Consider the following 21,684-nt stretch of genomic DNA (forward strand, 5'->3'; position numbering starts at 1 on the left):
GACTCTCAGGGCTCCCACTCATCCTACTTTTCCTAGTTTTTAGTAAAACGTCTTACTTTTGTCCTGCTCTACTTTTTCTTAGTTATTTCCTACTTTTCCACCAAATCCTATCAACAAAATTCATGTAATTGACTTTAATTGAGGAGGGAATCATTGATATACTGCCAAACATTACAAATCTTGTAAATTACGATTAATGATTCTTCCAAAGCACAAATTATATTATTTTTAAGGTTGTTTGGGGGGTGTATGTGGACCATTTGATTTATCTATTTTTAACTTGTTGAGTTTGAGGGTTCAACAAATAGAGTAGTCATTAAAAACTTCTGTCTGGATGGAAAAAATAATTTTGTATTTACTTTTCATAGTAACTTGCAGTCGTCATTCAAAATTATGGTGCACATTTTGTGTATAGGTGAAAAAACAGTTTGCATTACAAAGCAATTGGATACATAGGCCTATTTTAGGTTTGGTGATGCTGATGCTACCCAATAGCATTCCATTGTGTTCTGTATTTTTAGTGTATGCAGAGGCATAAACAATACTCAGCAAAGAGTTAGAAATGAAAGTGCTTCATCTTTCGAAAATGATTACACTAGTATTGACGAGTAAAATGTAAACAAATCCCTGTAAAAAATGGAATTCAGTGGAGTAAAACCATCTGGTACACCTAGACTTTACCTTGACCTAAGATGTTTATCAACATCAGAGCTTGTAATGTACACATTTTGCACCGTGCTTTTAAAAGTGGTCTCAAAGGAGCGTCATTCTTAAAAATCTTACATGCCTTCATAATTTGCTGTGCATTGTCAAAGAGAGTTGACAGATTGGACTGTGGAAGACTCCAAAAATAATAATGATAATATATATTGTGAGGAGAGGCAGAAAAGAATTATCTGTGGTTGCTAGTGCGCTGTTTTGGCCAAAAATTGTTTATGTAACCAAGTTACTTCTGTCATGACTTCAGTCAATCTTAAAGGATACTGAAATAGTGCTATAGGGGGGAAAATGTTAATATAGAAAGAAAAATTTTTTAGGAATTTTTTTTTTGTTATGCTATGATTATGTTGTCTATGCAGGTGGGGGGTACCTTCCCCCATCCTACTTTTGAGTCCTGTTTTTTCGTACTTTTTCTAATTTTTGGAATGGGAGCCCTGGACTCTTTAAAGAAACTCTTATCTAACTTATGTATTATACTTTTCCTTTTTATATTTTTTCTTTTCCCCTTCCTTTTTCTAACGTGCAGTTAGGTGGTTAGGACAAGGTTGCCAGATTTATTGTTGTTCCTCAGGTTGAGGTAATCCAAATTTCTTGCGAAAGCCTTGTACATGAAGTGGTTAACCAAAATAGAGTAAGAGAGAAACTGATGTGAGAAAACAATTTATTTCATATCTCAATGAAATTAGTATAACTAGAAAAGAGACACATGAAAATATTGGGATTGCACTGATGCTCACGGAAGGGACAAAGAAAATGATTAAAATTTCTGACAAAATTTGAATCAGCTTGGAGCAGGCATGAAACAGTGTTAGCATTACTGCAACTGTTTCAGTAATGAAGTTGCTTGATTCTTTTGATACAATTAAAATATGCACTGGTTACAAGTATAGTGGGAAAATGATGATTAAATGTTAAAGTATTTGCAGTATGGATTGAATTCAGTAGGTTCGGTTTTAGAATAGAATTAATTTTCTGTAGATTGAATGAGCATGTTGAGAATAAAGACAAGAGATTGTGGGTTGTGACTAGTTAACCTCTCCAATGTATATTTTTCTTGCTCCTTTTTTCAATTAAATGTATTTTTTCCTCTCTAATGCAACAATCCACAAAAAGTGGAAACAGGATTTTTCTGAAAATGGAAAAAGAGATTATATTCTTAGAATTTTTTGCTTAAATGTTTTCGGGTTTTTTGGCCGACGTGAAGTACAGTTTTGTCTTTCGACATTTCATTCACATGAGTGACGAACAATTTCAAGAAATCGTTATGTAACGGTGTGCAAAAGGCTACTGCTTACACCTTCTCTCTTCTTGAGTCGCACTGCTTCGTCAGGATTGGTCTGTTGAGCCAGTCTGTTTTCCCCATTGGCCGAAGTTCCTAAGGACTCTGGATAATGCTTGGGTTTCAATCTCGTCATTTTTAGAATAGGAAACCAAGCACTCTTGATTTTCATCCTCTCTTCTTTTCTGTTGAAGCAGTTCTTGTGCTTTTGAATTTTGATTGCTTTTCTAAAAATACGTGGAAATTATCTCATGTCATTAGATAACACTTGGATGTTTGTGAAGAGAATTTTGTGGTCCTTGGTCAGGCATGCTCTGCTACGGCTGACTTGTCAACCTGATCCAGTCTACAATTTCGTTTGTGCTCAATCAATCTGGTTGATATCAAAGTACACTTCTCCATCATTGCACGGGATACGGTAAACCCCAGCTGTTTTTAGTCCATCCCATTGATCTTTAGCCAATTTAAGGCATTCACATAGTTTTTTGGTTGGCTTGAAGATGGTCTTGATGCCAAATTTTCTCAGGTGTCATCAAATTCTGTCTGTAATCCGAGGAATGTAAGGGAGAAACTCTTTTCTGGTCACTGGTTCTTCTACTTTCCGTGAGGCATGTTTTGGATGTATGGCCTTCATTACATCCCCCGTACAGTATCCATTGGCCTTTAAGGTTCTAATCAGGTGTAATTTTTCTTCATCAAAATGTTCTGGCTCACAGATTCTTCTTGCGCTTTCCACCAGAACTTTGATCATACCTTCTCCTCAAAGATACATCTGGTGAAGGTGTAGGTGCTTGTTGCTCTTTGTCATCATCAAGAAGATATGACATGGATTCTGTGGGTTGTTCATGATTTTCACCGAAGCATGTTGAATGTTCAAGCTGATACATTTATTTAGCTGATTGGTTTCAAAGTTCATATTGAGTAACTTCTCTTTCTGTCTCAAATGTTCTGCATGAACCCGTTGACCATCTGCAGTTGTATAAGACAAAGGACCTGTTTGTTGCTGTATCACTGTGGATTTCTATAGAGGTCTTGTTTCTTGGCTTTAACCATACTTTGTCACTGCATTGAAAATTCCCTGTACTGTGATCTTTCATCATGGTACAGTTTGGACTTAGCACATCATTTATATGATCTGGAAACAGCATGTTGAATAAATATGAAGTGAACAGCTTTTGGAAACATTTAATCACATGTGCTGATGCAACTTGTTTCAGCTTGAATACTTCTAGCCATCGAGGATGAGAGTCCATGATGAAAAGTCACCGATCACCATTCAGCTGTGCTAAGTCAATGTGTGCTCGATCCCAAGGTTTGCCTGTGTTATTCTATAACAATAGAGGGGATTCACAAATTTTTGGATGGTTTATGTTACATTCCATATGTTTTAGCCGCATGTTCAATGTTGTGGTCAATGCAGGACCACCATACTGACATTCTAGATACTGATTTCATTGAAACTTCTAGTATGACCTTCATGAATTTTCTCCATCATGCAGTTCTTCAACTTGTTTGGTATTACAATGTGATTGCTCAACATTAAAATCCCTTGTTCATAAGACAGTTCATGTCTCATAAAATGGGTGCAGGTTCTCACCCATTTTGCTTTTCTGTGGTCATCCACGTGTGTATATAATAACTTCATTTAGAACAGGATCTTTCCAAGTTTGGGACTTGAGAATTCTTCATGTTAAAAAGAGCTCCTTTATTGTATGGTTCACAATTCTGTAGGCAGCTGCACTGCTCTCAAAATCACCAGGGTGTCTATCATCACGGAAAAGTCACAAAGTCCTGGAAAAGTCTTGGAATGAGAAAAAGGTCACGGAAGAGCTAAAAAAGTTGCAAAATTTGAGTAAAGGTCACAGATTTTGTTATCATTCTCCAGAGATCTTTTTTTATATTTTTCCTAAAATCTAGGCATTGGAGAAAAGCTGTGGCATTGAATAGTTTTTCTTTGCTCTCTCTCTCTCTCTCTCATGTTTCTTTTCTACTTTTTTTTGCCCTGGAGGGATGGATGGGTGAGTAGCAACAGAAAAGAGCAATGTCAATGTGTAGTCACCCTACATCAGGGCAGACATTATATAGGTGGGACAGAAAACCTATTTAACCTGGATGAACAAAAAATAATTTTCCTTTCTTTGCTTGTCCAGACCTTTCAACATCTGTAATATTCCCCTAAAGCAATGTTCTCAGGATCGTGTGATAATTCGTAGAGGAGGGGTTTACTGGCAGGGCAGTTGGAAGTCCTTGGCCTTGGGAACAATATTAGTTTTCCGTAGAGACATGACCTCTCCCCCCTCCCACATTGTGGAGCAGGGCTGTTGGATCTTTGGTGGGTCTGCAAGCCAGAGTTTTCACAGGGTGGATGGGGATGCTCTGTAGTGAATTTATAGCATGAAAAACAAATAATGATGCTGATTGTCCCTGACCACAGTCCTGTCAACCCCATCCCTGTGGGGGCAAGGTGAAAGGCACCAATTATTTTCCCCCGCGAAGGAAGAAAGGTTTTTTTTTCTTTTTTTAAACAATTGTCATCCATTTTTTTCGCATCAATTTCTACCGACTAGCTATAGTGAACAACAAAATTGTAAAGTATATTCATGTGACAGAATGAGAGAGTTCAAGAGAAGACAGACATTGTACTCATTTGCCATTGATTGTGTTGCAACTTCAAGAGAAGTCAAACATCGGACTCATTTGCCATTAATTGTGTTGCAACACAATATTTAGGCCGAATTTAAAGAAATACCACAGTGTTTCTAAAAGTGTACTTTGTGGCTCTTAGGAGTGTCATGGCGAGCTCAAAATATTGATTTGTATGCCTTTTATGCTTTGAAGTAGTTCTTTTGTATAGGAAAACATCTGCCAAACTATTCTGAGGAGCCACCGATAAACCATGAATTAGGCAAGGGAGGCAGCTGACAAAAGATAGCCATTGGAAAGTGATGACAAGCTTGCGATCTCCGACCAACAATCAAGTTTGATGATAGAGCAAATAACAAGCGTCTAATATCGAACTTAAAAAAATGAATAGAAAAAGTAATGTGTGAAATCCGCCTTCCGAAAAGGCCTGGGTTGGTCTAGTCGGGCCATCATGGTTTTTTCCCTCTTACTGGAGTGGGGGGGGGGGAAATGAACATCACGAAGGTCCTGGTCTAGTGCATTGTTTCGTAATCACTGAGCCCTGACATCATCCAGACTGGGCTGTAAGTGGTTTATTATTTCATTTGTACTCATTTGTTTCCCATTAATCATGTGTATGATCAGGCCTTCCAATCAAGAAAAAGAAATCAACTGTGCCGCAGGATTCCAAAGGTTAAGAACCAGATACTGCAGTAGGGCCCCCTAGTCTGAGATCTTCGACGGGCCCAGGCAAGATTTTTCACTGTCTCCCATATAGTGAATTGAATAGTGTGAAAAAAATTTAGAATTATCTTGGGTCGCTGGGGTGGAACCCTGTCAGCCCCGTACTGATTCCCTGTGCGGGTGAATGGTCAGCATTGAAAAATCGGCCAGACTATGTTTGTACCTTTATACAATGGTTTCGGCTCTCGTTTATAATAAGAAATGTTTCTTTTAATTTTTTCATTTTACCTGCACCGATATGTTTTGTCTGCAGTAATGCAATATCAGTAAAGAAATGAGCTCATTCATGCGCATTCTATTTAGATGACATTTTCTTCTGATGCACATTCATGTCTTGTGTCGGGCAGTGATTCCGACAGAAAACTGTTGATTTCGACAGTTGATGGCGATCATTGAACCAATAGAATAAACTGCTCTATCACTTACACATCGCTTCATTCTGGGTTGTTTGGCCTCAGCCCCTTGGTTCCAGCGCTTATGGTAGCTAGCATATGTTCCGGCTTAATCATGAATTCGACAGCCTCTCTGTTCAATAGAATGCATTCGTACTTGGCAGCTGATTTCTCAACTTTGTTGAGTGTTGCAGCTTCGTTGCAGTGCTCACGGAATAGCAGTTCTTAGATTCATGAGTAATTAATTTCGAAAATGAGTTGATCCCGTAAATGCTCACCCATATTAATTTTGAACTTGCAGTTCACCACTAACATTCGCAGAGCTGATATGTACTCCTTGATTGTTTTGTTGCTGTGGCTATCTCGCTATGTGAACTTAGTTTGCTCTACGTAGATGTTCATAGCCGACTTGTAGTAGGATAACAAAAAATCCTTTATCTCTCCATACGTCTTTTCATCCAGCAAGAAATTATCAATATTGCTGTTCTTTAGTTTAAAAAAAAAATAGTCCCTTTTAAAAATAAAAAGGAGAATGAGATCATACACGTGTATTGGCATTGTCCTTGATTTAGAAAACAATACTAGAGTAACCACATGATTTGCATTTTAAAGGACATTCGAGTTATTTTTCTGTTCCGACCCTATTTTTAAAAATATGATAAGGTTTTTCATATTTTAATTCAGTTGAATTCATGATATTTAGTAAAATTATGGACAAAGATAATATGTATAACTTATAAATATATTATGATAAGTGTTTTGGCACAATAAATAATGGACTGTAGAAGGAATGTATGAAGAAATTCATTTCACGACATCAGCAGAACAGGCACATTTAGAAATTCAATGTTATTTTAATTATAAAATTAGACTTAACATATAACAATTCCATGGAGAAACACGCTCAGAGAGACACATGCATGACTCGTTACTATTGAAAATACAAGCACACAGACGCATTGCTATAAGGAGGTGCTGCCATCTATAGTGCAAAAACACAAATAACAAAACTAGGCTCTAACAATAACTGATGAATTTTGTGAATGTTCATCTTATGTTTTTTTCACGCATAACAAATACCTACTTTTAACTTTTTACATGCCTAATTCAGATAGTTCTTCATTATTTTTACCCTTCTGTGATCCCCTTCTTTAGAGATATCATCTTAGAAATTCACAGGGGAAAACTTTCCTGTATGTTTTCTGGATTCATCTTTGTCTGTGAAACAAAATTGGGAAAGCTATCGAATTTTAATTCTATTAAAAATGGGTGAGTTTAGGAAAATATATTGATAAAAATAGTGCTATAATAAATGAAATTTTTGTTTTCGAGCACTATACCAACACACCACTATCCATATGTAATTACACGTATTTCCCATCCTCTGCAAATTTTGAACAATATCAGCCATAGTTGGCAATCTTTCAATCATTTGACATTTATTTTTGTTGAAAATTACTAATATCCAGAATTTTCGCATATTTCCAATCTTATGAGGAATTTTCTTTATTTTTTAAAAATAAAGTCCCCCCCAGCATGGACTTTTTGAGAGCCCTTTATAGTGAAATTATAGCATAAACTAAACGGAAAATTATGAGAATCATCTTGGGTTCCAAGCTATCCCTTTCCCTGTCTGTCCCACCCCTTGTGGGAGCCATGGTTATGGTATTTTTACAAAACAAATTGGCTTTTAAGCTGTCTATTTTTTTTTTTCACTTTATACCTTCCCAAGGGTCCTTCAGGCATATCTAGAAAAAAAATTCTTCTAGTAGTAATATGACATACAAACAAGTTTTATCACCATACAATGAAAATTGAGTCAGATATATAATTTCAATATTTGTAATTTTTTATATTAGTGATTGAAAGGCATCTTTCCCGCTGTAATTCAATGGGTGTTCATAGAAACAATTAAATTATAATAATTTATATGTTTGAAATTTACTAGTAAGTGAAATTCTTTAATAATATGGTTACATATTTTGTATGCTGAAATAAACCAATAAAATTAGTTAATTAGCTGATTGCAAACAAATAATTTATTAAATTATATTGATAAAACTATTTTGAAAATAATGAAATATCAATCATAATCACTCAATGTATTAACATCAGAGACATGTTTGAAACCAATATCTCATTTTTTGGTTTAGTACAAATTTAACTATTTTGTTGTTCAATTTGTGAATAACCCTTGAATCCCTTGTCATTTAATATCTGTTAATGTTTGTCATACTGCGATGAAGCTTGTTTTGTTTTACATATTTCAGAAAGGAAAAACTTTTCATATATAAGCATAGGGACTATAGGAACATATAGAAAGTTAAATTCTGTAATTTCTTTAAAAATTAATTGATTCATGTAAATGTTCCACATTATGAATATTTGCCTCATTTAAAATATTTTTGTTATTGGAAGTTTTTGTCTACAATCAGTGGTTGAGAAAGAAAAATGCTTGGGACAGGACTTTCTGTTCATGCTGTATATGAACAATGTTCTGAATATGAAGTTGGTGGTAATTTTTTATTTGGATTAAACTGTAAGAAAATAGATCAAGATAGTTTATGACATTTCAGTCAGTCAATGATATAATTTATTTTTTATCAAGTTTTGAAACAATGTTTGATTTTTATTTCAGTACTGGATGCATTGTAGTTGTGGTGTCCAGTTTCAAGTGCCTACGGAGTGCCTTTTGTGATCCTTCTCATCACTATCTCGTCCTGATTTTCACTACATTGTTCTTCCACTTTGATTTCAGTGGTGTAGAAGAACCTTTTCTGATTAATTTCTTTGTATTCACTGTTGTGTTCAGCAAGGTAAAAGTTCTTTCTTTGCAATAAAATATTATGCATAATTTTTTTTAATCCATGGTAGAGATAACTGGCAAAATAAGCATTGCATTATCTAATATAGAACGAATGGGGAAAAAAGTGATTGATCATTTTGATACAAGTGCTAGTTAGACCAGGATTTACGGAATCCAAACAGTAGTGTTCTACATATTTTTTCCCATATATCTTGCCAAGAGGTTGGTGCAAAAAAAAAAGTTATTAAAGAGCCGTGATGATTTTAGGTGCTACTTAAAATTAAGAGTTTCTATAGTTTATTTATGAATGAATTTTAGACAGTTTTGACTGCTGAAATGTCAACTGTAGATATTTTTAGATATTGTTATTGTAGGTATTATATAGTTATACTAGTTTGAATGAATGAATGTAGATATTGGAAGTTACATGAAAGTGAAATATGACCCACTTTTTCAATAACGAAGTTAAATTACTTTTTAGGAAGAAAATTTTTAATTCCTTTTTCTATTTGTATTAGAACAAATCAGTTGATAAGTTGATAGAAAAGAGTTTTCATTTATCCAATTGGCATTTGAGTGGTTAGGGAGCTAGGAGCTAGTTTTTGGCTGTTCAAGAGAGAGATGGGGGGAGGGGGGGGTCTGGGTTTGAATTTTGGTTTGGGTATGTTTACTAACACTAACAATATTTTTGGATATACCACACAGATCTTTTAGGGAAATGTAAAATATTACGTTATAAATAGTGTATAACATTTCTTCTGATAGAGAACAATGTCTGTACATTTTAGTGTACAATTTGAGCATAACTTAACTTGGCTTATCCAGAGCACTCTGCAGCTTAAACCAGTGGTTCTCAACCTTTGCAAGCCTGTGGTCCACTTGATTTCTTTTTTGTGAGTGGAAGGCCTGGTCACGTACACAAGACTAATGAGAAATAAATAGGTAAAAATGGTGATCAACTCATGGCCTGGTTTGACTGAATGTCAGGTCCTGGTAATTGAAAAACACTGGCTTAAACCATTCATCAAATTGAAATCAAAATTTGTATATAGACTATTCAAAGGGTGCAAAAGAGAGAAACTATAAAAAAAAAAGAGGAATACAGTAAAACCTTGATTATCCAAGCCCTGTGTGTGAATTGATTTTAAAAAATTAAGTGCAATAAAACAAACTATGGAATACCTAGAATTGTAACAAACTGATTCACACAATGCCAGAATGTAACAAAAGCATTATGGGTTGTGAAGGTAGATACTTAGACCAGTGTTTTCTAAAATAAGTGATGTCAACACTCTCTGGGGGGGGGGGGAATAGAGCAAGCCTGGTGGAATATTGCGGAAGTGCACTGCTATTCTGCAGTTGCATAATTTTTTCAGATGAAAGCTCTATTCATCCAATCATATAGCTTCTTGGTTTATGATAATTACCACAATGCTAATATATGATCTCTTTTCATGTGACTTTATTATGGCTACTGCAATGGATTGTGACAAAATTATGCTTTTAATGCCAGAGCACATATAAACACTATTACACTGTTTACTTTTATTCATGCAAGGGTAAAATTGACATACTGTGATTAATACAAGGTTTGTTCATAAAGTACTGGCCATAATTTTTTGTGCATGAACCAGGGCTGGACAAATCTAAAGAAATTTACATGCCTGAAAAACATTGCTTAGTTTTAACTTTTGAGCAAATTTTTCCCCTCGCATTCAAAATGAATGTGCTACTATGGCCCATTTGATGAAAATATGTAGATAATATACAGGGATGGGATTGCTGCGCCAATTGCGCCTAGCTGCATCATTAGCAATTTCCTGCTACATACTGCGCCATAACGTTGATTTTCCGAGAAAATTTGGCGCTTCTGCGGCAATCTGGGTTCTCTGATATTTCCCTATTCAACTTTTGCTTTCGATGACGTCATTTGAATCATGCCGTGACGTCAATCTCAGCATTGCTACTGTACCTTATAGAAAACCTTTGTGTATGTTCCGGTTTTTTTCATTCAAATTCATCAAGATGACCAGTTCTGCCAAGGTTTCCTGCATTTGGGTGTAAAAATAGTGCGTCCGTATTTCAGATTCCGAAAACCTGTGTCGTCTCCGACTGATTAAAAAATCGAATTTCAAGCTAAAAAAAGTTTGGGTTTTTTAACCAATTGTAGACGACGCAGGTTTTCGGAATCTGAAATGCGGACGCACTATGTTCGCACCATCGAGCTGGAGAGAGTATGACGTCGGCGGTCTTCACCTTGGCAGTGCTGAGAACGTCGTCTACAACATCATTCGTCGGAAGATCACGTGACTCGGTGAAAACACGCACAATTATTTTCTTATGTCATAAATAGGAGTTTAAAACAATGAAAGAAATAAATTCAGCATCGATGAGATAATTCCAAAATTAATGAAAGAAAATTTCTAGAATTAATGAAATAGATAATTTCAGTTCCAAAATAAATGAAAGATAATTCCGGAATTAATGAAAGATAATTCCAAAATTAATGAAAGATAATTCCAGAAGTAATGAAAGAGAATTTCAACATTGATGAAAGTGATAATTCCAAAATCATAAAAGTGATAATTCCAGCATTAATGAAAGTGATAATTCCAAAATCATAAAAGTGATAATTCCAGCATTAATGAAAAGTAATTCTAGAATTAATGAAAGATAATTCCAGAATTCATGAAAGATAATTCCAGAATTCATGAAAGATAATTCCAGAATTCATGAAAGATAATTCCAGAATTCATGAAAGATAATTCCAGAATTCATGAAAGAGATAATTAGCGTGAATGAAAGAAAAATTCTAGTTTTAATGAATGATAATTACAGCATTAATGAAAGAGTTTTGGAATTAATGAAAGAAAAATTCTAGTTTTAATGAAAGAAAAATTCTAGTTTTAATGAAAGAAAAATTCTAGTTTTAATGAAAGAAAAATTCTAGTTTTAATGAAAGAAAAATTCTAGTTTTAATGAAAGAAAAATTCTAGATTTAATGAAAAAGAATTTCAGTTCCAAAAATAAATGAAAGTTATAATTGAGCATTAATTAAAGATAATTCTGTAATTAATGAAAGGTAATTCCACCATTAATAAGAAATAATTTCAGCATTAATGAAAGAAGAAATAATTTCAGTGTTAGTGAAAGAAATAATTAATAAAGGAAATAATTCCAGAATTAATGAAAAAGATAATTCAGCATCGATTCAGAAGTAAGGAATCCAGATCAGACTCATCTCGACCCCATCAAATCCAGGAAGTCCTTTCAGATAAAAGTGTTTTGGTGAAAGCTTTATTTCTGGAAGAAGCATCAGAACTTTTGAATGGCTTTCTGACATTATTTGAAAAAGAGGAGCCCCTCATACACATTTTGTATGACAAGCTAGGAGCTCTTGTTAGAAAAATTATGGCACATTTCCTGAAATCTGAACATATTCAGAATATTAGAATTGCTGAGCTTCAGAATTTAGCTATAGAAAGCAGTGAGAACTGGAGGAAAAATGTGGTTGTTGGTGCTGAAATAGGATCCAATCTTGCTGAGCTGGGGGAATGTTCTCAACAAAAAATTTCTCTATTAGGTGCTAGAGATCACTTGAACTGGTGCCAGATCGTCAAGCACTTACTTAAAGTTTTACCTTTTGAGAACACCATGCTGGAAAAAATGAAGTGTTTGCATCCCGTTTTCTGAAAGGAAAACTCTTCATTATCATGTATTAGGTACATTGTTTCAAAGCTACCGCAAGTTGTTTATCCTTCAGATGTCCCTGTTCTCTTGGATGAATAGATTTCTCTGCAGTGTGAAGATATACATGGGAGTTATCAAAGGTTAGATAAATATTGGGGATCTATATTTGTGATCTAAAAAACTTGGAAGTGCAAAGTTCAAAATTTTGCTTGTACTCGTCAAAGCCTTATTATACATGTCTTACCCACATGGAAATGCAGACTGCGAGAGGGGCTTTAGTGTAAACAAACTTTTCCTGCAACATAGATCAAATCTTTCGATTGAAAGTATCAATTGCATTAGGCAAATAAAATTCTCGAAATACATAACATTCTCGAAATGCTAAAGATATTGATGTCGATGCCAATCTTCTGAAAGCTGTTCACAGCTTGCATCAGAAGTACCAAGACAGACTTCGGCACCAAAAAACTTTTTTGATAAGAAAGTTCCACGACCAGATGAGAATCAAAGACTAAAAGCAGAAGAAAGGGAGTTGAAATTCAGTTATCAAAAACTATGCTGAACACTGCAGAGAAAATGATAGAAGTGTGGATAAAGAGAAAAAACTTTGTAGATATCGAAAGTGGGGAAGTTCATCTGAAAACACTGAAAGAAAAAAATGTGTAGTGTTCTTGAGAAATTGGAGGAAAACAGAGTCATGAGTCATCAGAAACAGAGTCAACAAAATGTCATGAGGATTTTTTTTAATGTATGCTTATTTGTTTGATTTGTAAACTTTTTCTTCCTACGCCCAGCTTGGATTATGACTAATTTTTATGTCCCTACAAGTGGATGCAAGTTTTATCAAACATATAAAACTGATTTTTGACACTGGAACCCTATAACTGGTTAAAATGTTCAAAATTTAATAATCTGATTATTTCGGTTTGAAAAATTTTCATTTTTGTCAAAGGTAATAATGATTCTGTGCACTGCTCCGAATTCACAGATTGCTGCTCCGAAACAATAAATTTCTGCTCCGAAAAGAGTCAACAGCAATCCTATCCCTGTAATATAGAAAATTAAGAGTACTGGTTCCACAGACCACCAGAATTTTTTTCTTAGTGGTCTAATTGTCTTGAACTCAGCAGACCACCAATGATTTTGAATGCTGATATATACATATATATATATATATAATACATAAAAAATATATATATAATACATAAAAAATATATATATAATACATAAAAAATATATATATAATACATAAAAAATATATATATAATACATAAAAAATATATATATAATACATAAAAAATATATATATAATACATAAAAAATATATATATAATACATAAAAAATATATATATAATACATAAAAAATATATATATAATACATAAAAAATATATATATAAATGTAATACATATATATATATTGAATTTTTTCTCATTTGCTTGAGAACTCTTAAAATTTCCCATAAACCCTAAAAAAATTTCCCTTATTTTTTGGATTTGTTACATGCCCGTGTCAGACATGTGGTCAAAAATAATACATGCGCGAGCTGAATTTTTATATGCCCTAGGCATGTTGAGAAATAGATTTGTCCACTCCTGACAAAAACCAATGAAGCTAGGGAGTCATAATTTGGTGCACATTTGTAGGTAATACTGGTTAAACTTCTCAGCAGCATTTACCAGATATCTTTCGTAACTCGATGCTTTGCATTTCATCAATTATGAGATATCTTGCTTCCTTGAAAACCCTCTGTTCCTGCAATGATGAGCACAAACAGTTTTATGAGTTTGACTTCTAAGAAAACATGGTTTCCTATCCCACCACAACCTGTCAGATCAATTTTCAGTGGGTAGAGTCAGCTTTTGCAAAATTTTGATAACAGAAAAAGAGAGATGTGTTTGTTAGTGGGGAAAAGCACTATCACTTGCATAAAATCAGAAAAAGTCGTCTTGTGAAAAGATGTAGAATTTCATAGAGATTTTGGTTATTTCCAATATGCCATTTTTATTACAGATCAATAAAATTTATAAAACTGTCGAAAGTTCTAAAAGAAAAAAATATGAAGTTGATGCTGGAAGTCCAATTTCTAACACATTTTTAAATCGTTAGATCAAAGAAATTATCGGAATCTATCACTAAATCAGGGGAACAAACATCATAGATTTCATCAATGGTGTTAAATGCTGACTATAGAATTTTATTGTTAAATTTAGGAAATTGTGTTGAATTGAAGATTGAATGTATTTTATTGTTGAAATTTATAGAGATGAATTAGAACCGAACTTGAATGATACATAGCATATGCCAAAAAGATTATCTTGTACAGAGTAAGAAATATGTATGATTGTTCATAACACATGAACAAAAGTTAAATTTTTTTCTTAAACAGGCTTCCTGAACTTTGTCTAGCTAGCGTTACTTTTTCCCCCATTTAACATTATATTACAGTAGAGAAAAAATGTGCTGAGTATTTTACACTTGTTTTGTTGTCATTTCTTGGTATTCTTGATTTTTTTTTTTTTTTTTTTTTTTTTGTTAATAATAAAAAATAAAGTATATTATGTTACTTAAAATATTGGGATATTTTAGTGGTTTTAAGAATTTTTTAGAAAAGGTTTCATACATGAAGTAGTCCTAAACTTTATCAAAAAAATAATAGCAGGATGATAGTACATGTCAAGACAAACAATTTTTACTGTTAAAATTAAAAAATGCTCAACTTGAGAAAGTATGAAAAATTTTGTCAAAAGTATTTTTGTCATGAACAGGATTAACTCAGACCCCTTATTATGTTTTCAATAGGATTCATTGGCCAACCTATACTGAGCAAAATTATTTTAAAATTTATTCTCTCATTTTCATTATCTTTTGAATCTGATATTTTCAATACTTCTATTTGAAATGAATCATTTTAGCTACACAAATTTATTAAATATGAGTATGAATCCATTTAGAGTTATTTTTCTAATTTGAATTTTTTTTTTTCAGTGTTATGAATTCATTTTGAAAGTTCGGTTTGTTATGAGTTATATTTCACCCATGCAAATTACCTGGGGCTCTGCATTTCATGCTTTTGCACAGCCATTTAGCGTGCCTCGTATCCTTTGGGTTGAAAATTGTTATATGAATACTATGTTCATGGTTTTTTATGCTATTTCATGTTTTTTTTGTTCTTGAAATTTTGAGCTATATAAAAACACTATTTGTTTTAATGAGTCAATCCATGTGACTGATGGATTTACACATCCAGCTGTGTTGCTCGTTAATTTTAAAAATTTTGATTTTTTGTCAGTTAACTAGCATATCAAGTAGTCAAAACAAGGCATAAAAGGTTTATACCCTGTGAGGTTTCTCTGTGGCCATTTTCAAATGGTATTAGGAGTATTGTAAAAAATTGTGTTTTTCATTTTGAAGACATTAGAATGATTAAAAAAACCATTGAAGTGATCTATTCAGTGAAACACTTGTATAACAATACTCAAGGGACCAGAGAAATGTATCATTTTTAAATAAATTATACAGATGGAATATCCTTTTCAGACCCTGGTGCCATAAATGTGTTGGTTGCTTTTTCCCACTGTAGAATTTTTTATTTTTACCTCAGGGAGTTAAGCCAGCACCTCCTAGACATAGAAGGCCTCTGCAGTCTGCTTGTGACGTCAGTAAGTAGTCCATTTTCCCGCATGTTGATAACATATTTTCAGAATATTCAGGGAAAAAAAATTCCCTGGTCATGCCCGTATTATCGTTGCGAGGAAAAGAAAGGATCGGTCTCAGAATTGGCAATTTTTATACGCCCCACATCCAATCACTATGGGGTATTTGTAAGCTAATCAGGAAGATTCTACACCAAAATAAGAATTGAAATAGGATGCTGTGTTTCAAAATGTGGCAAACTTGCTAGGTAGTCTGAATGACGTTTATGACAAACACTGCAGAAGCTGAAGGGTCTCTACCCACAGGCAGGAAAAAAAAGCAAGAAGATTAAATGTTTTTTTCAAAAGAGATAGAAAAGAAGTTAGAGCTGGTATTGGTTTTGTTTTCAACAATGGAAAGGAGGGTCTCTCCTCTTCCCCTTCATCCAACAAGGCCGTAGTGGGGGACTTGGAGGTCTGGTCCCCTCAAAATGTGAGAAAATGACCAAAAACAGAAAAAAGATGGCCAAATCTATTGTTCTATAACTTTGGTCCCCCCCTGAACAAAATTTCTGGCTACGGGCCTGCCTCCATCTATTTACTCAGATTGCAGATTCAGTGACCTTGGCAAGCATTGTTTTCCAGTATGTAAAACCCCACCCTTCAACTGATAAGACATTTCTCTCAGTAGGGGATCTGGAGGAAAATACCGATAAGGATTTTTTTCCTCTCAGGGTATATGAAAAATAGTTTTTTATGGGAAAAAGTGAAGAATTCACTTGAATGTAAATATATCCTCTTTGATTTTTTCCCCTTCAGATTTTCCCTGACTCTTCTCAAGTATTTAGAGTTTTCCCTGACTTTCGAGAAATATTCCCTGACTTTCCCTGATTCCCCAGGTTGCTGGGAACCCTGCCATAAGTTTTTGGCGAAAGTGAAATGACTAGTGTTTTTTGGGGCTTTAGCCAGCCAATTCACAAAGTGACTAGAGATCCTTGGCCAAAGTTTGATGTGCTGATGTAAGATGGTTCAGTAGATGCCGACATCGTTCACAAGTCATTCTTGGGAGACCAAAAATATGACTCCATAAGCAGAGTGACTTGCTAAACAGTGTAAGCCATGATGCATTAACTCCCTATTGATACATTCATGCAGAAAAATTTTTTTAGTTATTTAAGTGAGTTTAGACATAAAAATTTATTACATGAGTTTTTCTTAATCAATTATTGTTTATTTGCAACATAATTAAGCATTTGAATAACACAAAATATTCTTTTTTTCAATTTTTAAAAATTTGCAAATGTTTTGTGGAGACGAAAACATAGTTGTCTTGTGGCAGTTTAACTCTTTTGGAACATCATACATGAAAATAAAATATACTTTATGAGTTCAGAAAAAAAGTTTATTTTTAACTGAAAAAAACACTGGCAAATTTTGTTGGTATGGAATTGGTTGTTGCAGAAATGATACTCTGCCCCAAAGAAGATAGAAAATAGAAATCATAAATAGAAGATATGAAAGAAATAGTTTCATTTTTTGTATATTCCACAACTATAACACTACACTGCTTTGTCTTTAAAGGTTAACAATTTTTTTTTTAATTTGGAGAACATTCTGACAGTAGGGTGAACATGGGGTTAGAGATGCTTGCTGTTCAGCTAAGATTTGATTAATGCATCAAAAAGCCAGCAAAAATATTGACCAGCTTAAACACTTCACTTAATGTTTTTTTTCTCTCTAAAAACAAAAACAAAAAAAAACATAAAATTTCTGTCATGGATACTTTTTCAGCAGAAGCTGCCCAAGAACTGCAACTCGTTAAGAAAAAGAAATCCAGCTGAACCATTCCCAAATAAGAAATAGCCCAATGTTCAATGTTGAAAGAATCTGTCAACAAGCCTGTAGTGAAAGGGGGGGAATGGATATGACTTTAGGGGCCTCTGCTTGAAATGATAGGTGGATCTTTGACATGGTAAGAGTAAACACTGAACTTATCATGAATTTTGTACAAAGAGTTTCTGATTTGAATGGTGATTTTCGAAAGAGTGCTTTCACAAAAGTGACTCCTTAGGGCTGTTCAAGTATTACATCATTTTTGACCCCCCCCCTTGTCAGCAAAATTTCATCCATACTGTCCCCTACCTTTTAACGCATATTGGTGGAATCAAAAACGTATGTGGGAGGGGAGGCATAGCGGGCTCGTGAGCCTCCCCCACTCCAGATGAAAAAAATTATGTTTTTAATGGAAATTTTTTTTTAATTAAAATTTCAAAAGAAAATACCTTTATATGTTGTTATAATCAATTTCTGTTAATTTGATTGCTATTTGAAGGGTAGGAACTCATTTTCTCTTTAAGAAATTGTGACCCATCCTTTAAGCCTTATATGGCAAACCCTTAACGCACAGACCAAATGTGACCCTGAAGGTTATCTGATGTGGCTAGCCCTCCAAACCTAATTTTGTAAAAATAAATTAAGCTGCACATTTTCAAATCGCTTAAATGACTCGTGGCACAATTCCAGAGCATTTCAGTGGCCCGTGGCACATTTTCAGATCACTCAAGTAGGCCTCAAAGATCACTTACATTCAAATATCACTTAAGTAACCCGTGCTAGAGTTCCAGAGCACTTGAACAATCCGTGGCACATTAGATCCCTTGAGTGACATGTGGCACAGTTTTAGAGCACTTAAGTGGCCCCCAGTGCAGTTTTACATCACTCAAATTACCTGCGGAACATTCCCAGATTACTTAAGTGATCCGTGGCATAATTATGGATCACTTGAGTGATACGCAGGTGTGGCTTAAGTGAGGGTGCAAGGGGTGTGGTGCACCCGGGTGGCAGGTAGTAAGGAGCGGCAATGTTGCCTTTACTTAAGACTCCAAAATTTTTAAAAATTCCACACAGTGAAAATTCATATATGACATCATGCTTTTGAGTCATACTTCAACAACGAAGATGTTAAGAAAACTTGAGGGAATAAATAGACAGGGCCTAAAACTAATACCAAAAACAAGAATGTAAGCTATCAGGGTAGCTCGAGACAAAATCTCTATTTGGGATCTTGAATTTTTGCGCCTCCTGTCTATTCCCCCATAGCCCCTATATCCTGCATCAGGGGCTATAAATTGGAATATTTCATGAGCCTCAAGACAGATTTTAAATACGGGACCCTTCTACAGTTAATTTATAGCGTGAAAGCTTGGTTCACGGATAGCGTGCGTAACCTCTATCTTGAAAAGAAAAGAGCATTCAGGGAGTCTAAAAGTGGACGAGGTGGCCTATCATTGTTTACTGATAAAAGAAGAGTGTTGAAGAAAGCGATAAGAGATAGTACAAAGGAAGTTGAATCTAGGTTGGCAGATAACATTGGCTCTGATCCGAAATCATTTTTTCGATACGTCAATAATGGATGTAAGGGGACAGTTGGCCCCCTCTCGATAGGATGGTCTATGTTAGAGAGCAATGTTGACATGTGTAGTGCTTTCAATGAGTTTTTTGCGTCAGTTTTTAACAGAGATAATGATATTCAATATACGGGTGTTGCATGGGGAAATAAAATCCTCAACAATTTTCAAGTGGAAGATGTGGAGGTCCTAAATCTTCTAAAAAAAAAGTGCGAGCAAAGCACCAGGACCAGATGATATATATCCGAGGGTCCTCAGGGAATGTGCTAATGAATTGTTAGGGCCAGTCGCACAGATATACAGGAGTAGTGTTGCTGAGGGTATCGTCCCAAGGGATTGGAAACTTGCTAATGTTGTTCCGATATTTAAGAAGGGTAGTAGAGAAGTGGTGTCCAATTATCGTCCAGTAAGTTGGACGAGCTCCCTCTCGAAAATTTTGGAAATTATCATCAAAAGGCAGTTTGTGAAGTGGATAGACGAGAATAATGTATTGTCGGATAATCAGCATGGGTTCAGGAAGGGGAAGTCATGTGTAACTAACCTTCTTTGCTTCTATGATCACGTGACTAAGGCTTTGGGTAAGAGCAAAAATGTAGATGTTTACCTTGATTTCCAGAAGGCATTCGATCGGGTCCAACATGGTAAACTCTAGAAGTGTTAACACGAGATTGGAATTGGGAGCAATTTGCTGAATTGGATAAAATCGTGGTTAAGAGATAGGTCGCAACGAGTTATGGTGAACGGGGAATTCTCTGGTTGGACAGGCGTCACTAGTGGAGTTCCTCAAGGAAGTGTCCTTGGCCCCATACTTTGTTCACTTTTTATCGATAAACTCGATCAGAGTATCGATGGGATAACTAGCAAATTTGCAGATGATGTGAAGCTAATGGGGGTAATCGGGAATCGAAGTGATAGGGAGTTGCTCCAGACCAACTTAAACAGGATTGCAGCATGGGCAAATGAATGGAGCATGAGATTTAGCATTGATAAGTGCATGGTAGCTCATTTTGGTTCGAGCAACCCACTGTTCTCTTACGAGTTGAATGGTGTCACTATCCTGGATGCAACTAGGGTCACCGATTTGGGAATTCTCATTGACGAGTGACTTAGGTTTTCTGAACATTGTTCAGCGGTGGTCAAAAAGCGAATAGAATGCTTGGTCTCATTTTCAAGAAGGTCTCTTTGTGTTCTCCTAAAGTCATTCTTCCGCTTTTTTGAGGTTTAGTTCGTCCTGGACTGGAGTATGCTGTAAGGTTTTGGAGACCATACCTACAGAGGGACATAGACTTGGTTGAAGGGGTGCAGAGAAGAGCTACACGTGTCCTTATTGGAACACGGCGCTTGAGTTATGAAGAGAGACTTCATTTTTTGAACATGTTTACATTGGATGAACGCAGATGTCGAGGAGATATGATCGAAGTGTTAAAAATTTTTAATGAGATGGATAGAATGGACCATGAACTTTTAGTACACCGCCAATCGACTGCTTTTACAAGTGGACACCAGTATCGATTGGTAAGGGACAATGCAAGGTTATGGTGTCGCAAGAGAGGAATTTTTCTCTGATAGGGTTGTCAATAAATGGAATAGCTTATCCCCGGAGGTAGTAAATTGTAACACAACTGACACGTTTAAAAAGAAATACGATAAACATGTTGGTGTAAATCGAAAAGCTATCCATTCTTAGAAGACAACCATAAGTATTCTTTATGGGCGATGTATGATATTTTATCATGTGTATATATTGTTTATAATTTGTGTTAATTGCATTTTTAATTGGGTTGCTGTATTTTTGAAATATATGACATCCATATTTGTTATGGGCATCTTTTTCTCAGCCACCTCGCTGGGCATTTTGCCTGTTGTGGTGTTGTATTTGTAAAAAAGATAGATTATTGGATCAAGTCCAGGGCCCCCCTCCCCCAGCTGGAGCCCTGTCAGTTCTACCCGTGTGGGTCATGCCCTCCCTAATAACTTATCCCAAAAATTCCTATCTCGGACAGAACAGACAGAAATCATTTTCTTTAACCCAATGAAACTTTCTTCACCCATTCACCATGAACTTGGCACCCTCCTCCATTGGCGCCAAGAGCCATCTTGTAGGGCTACTCTATAAAAAGGGACAAGTTTGCATTTTGATTCCCCTCACCTAGTATTTTTTCCAGAATGGTCTGAAAGTGAAGGAAAAATTTGGCTTCTCATTTATAAGTAAGGTTATGGTCTGGTCCCTGAAGTGCCAAGCACGGTAGCCCATGTCGATAAGATACTTGCCTAAAGTACCAAAGGATGTTTAGAGGTGTCGCGAGTTCGATACCCGGTTTGTCCTTGTCAGAAAACTTTCCTGACACAGGGATACAACAAAAATAGTGACAAAGCCACAGAAAAAATT

The 21,684-nt window shown here is 35.1% G+C and overlaps 1 protein-coding gene across 1 annotated transcript in view; it reads left to right on the forward strand.

Moving 5' to 3' along the window:
* The window catches only part of pcx (pecanex), a 359,123-nt gene that overhangs the window by 235,581 nt on the left and 101,858 nt on the right, over window positions 1-21,684 (forward strand). The window contains exons 25-26 of the mRNA XM_089247188.1: window positions 8,396-8,573; window positions 15,242-15,350. Coding sequence (XP_089103314.1) covers window positions 8,396-8,573; window positions 15,242-15,350 — 287 coding nt within the window. The remainder of the gene's footprint in view (window positions 1-8,395; window positions 8,574-15,241; window positions 15,351-21,684) is intronic.

This window comes from Pholcus phalangioides, unplaced genomic scaffold, assembly GCF_987345545.1.
Source record: "Pholcus phalangioides strain wild (caught in Gottingen) unplaced genomic scaffold, Ppha-v1.0 ptg000017l_1, whole genome shotgun sequence".
In the NCBI taxonomy this organism is placed as follows: Eukaryota; Metazoa; Arthropoda; class Arachnida; order Araneae; family Pholcidae; genus Pholcus; species Pholcus phalangioides.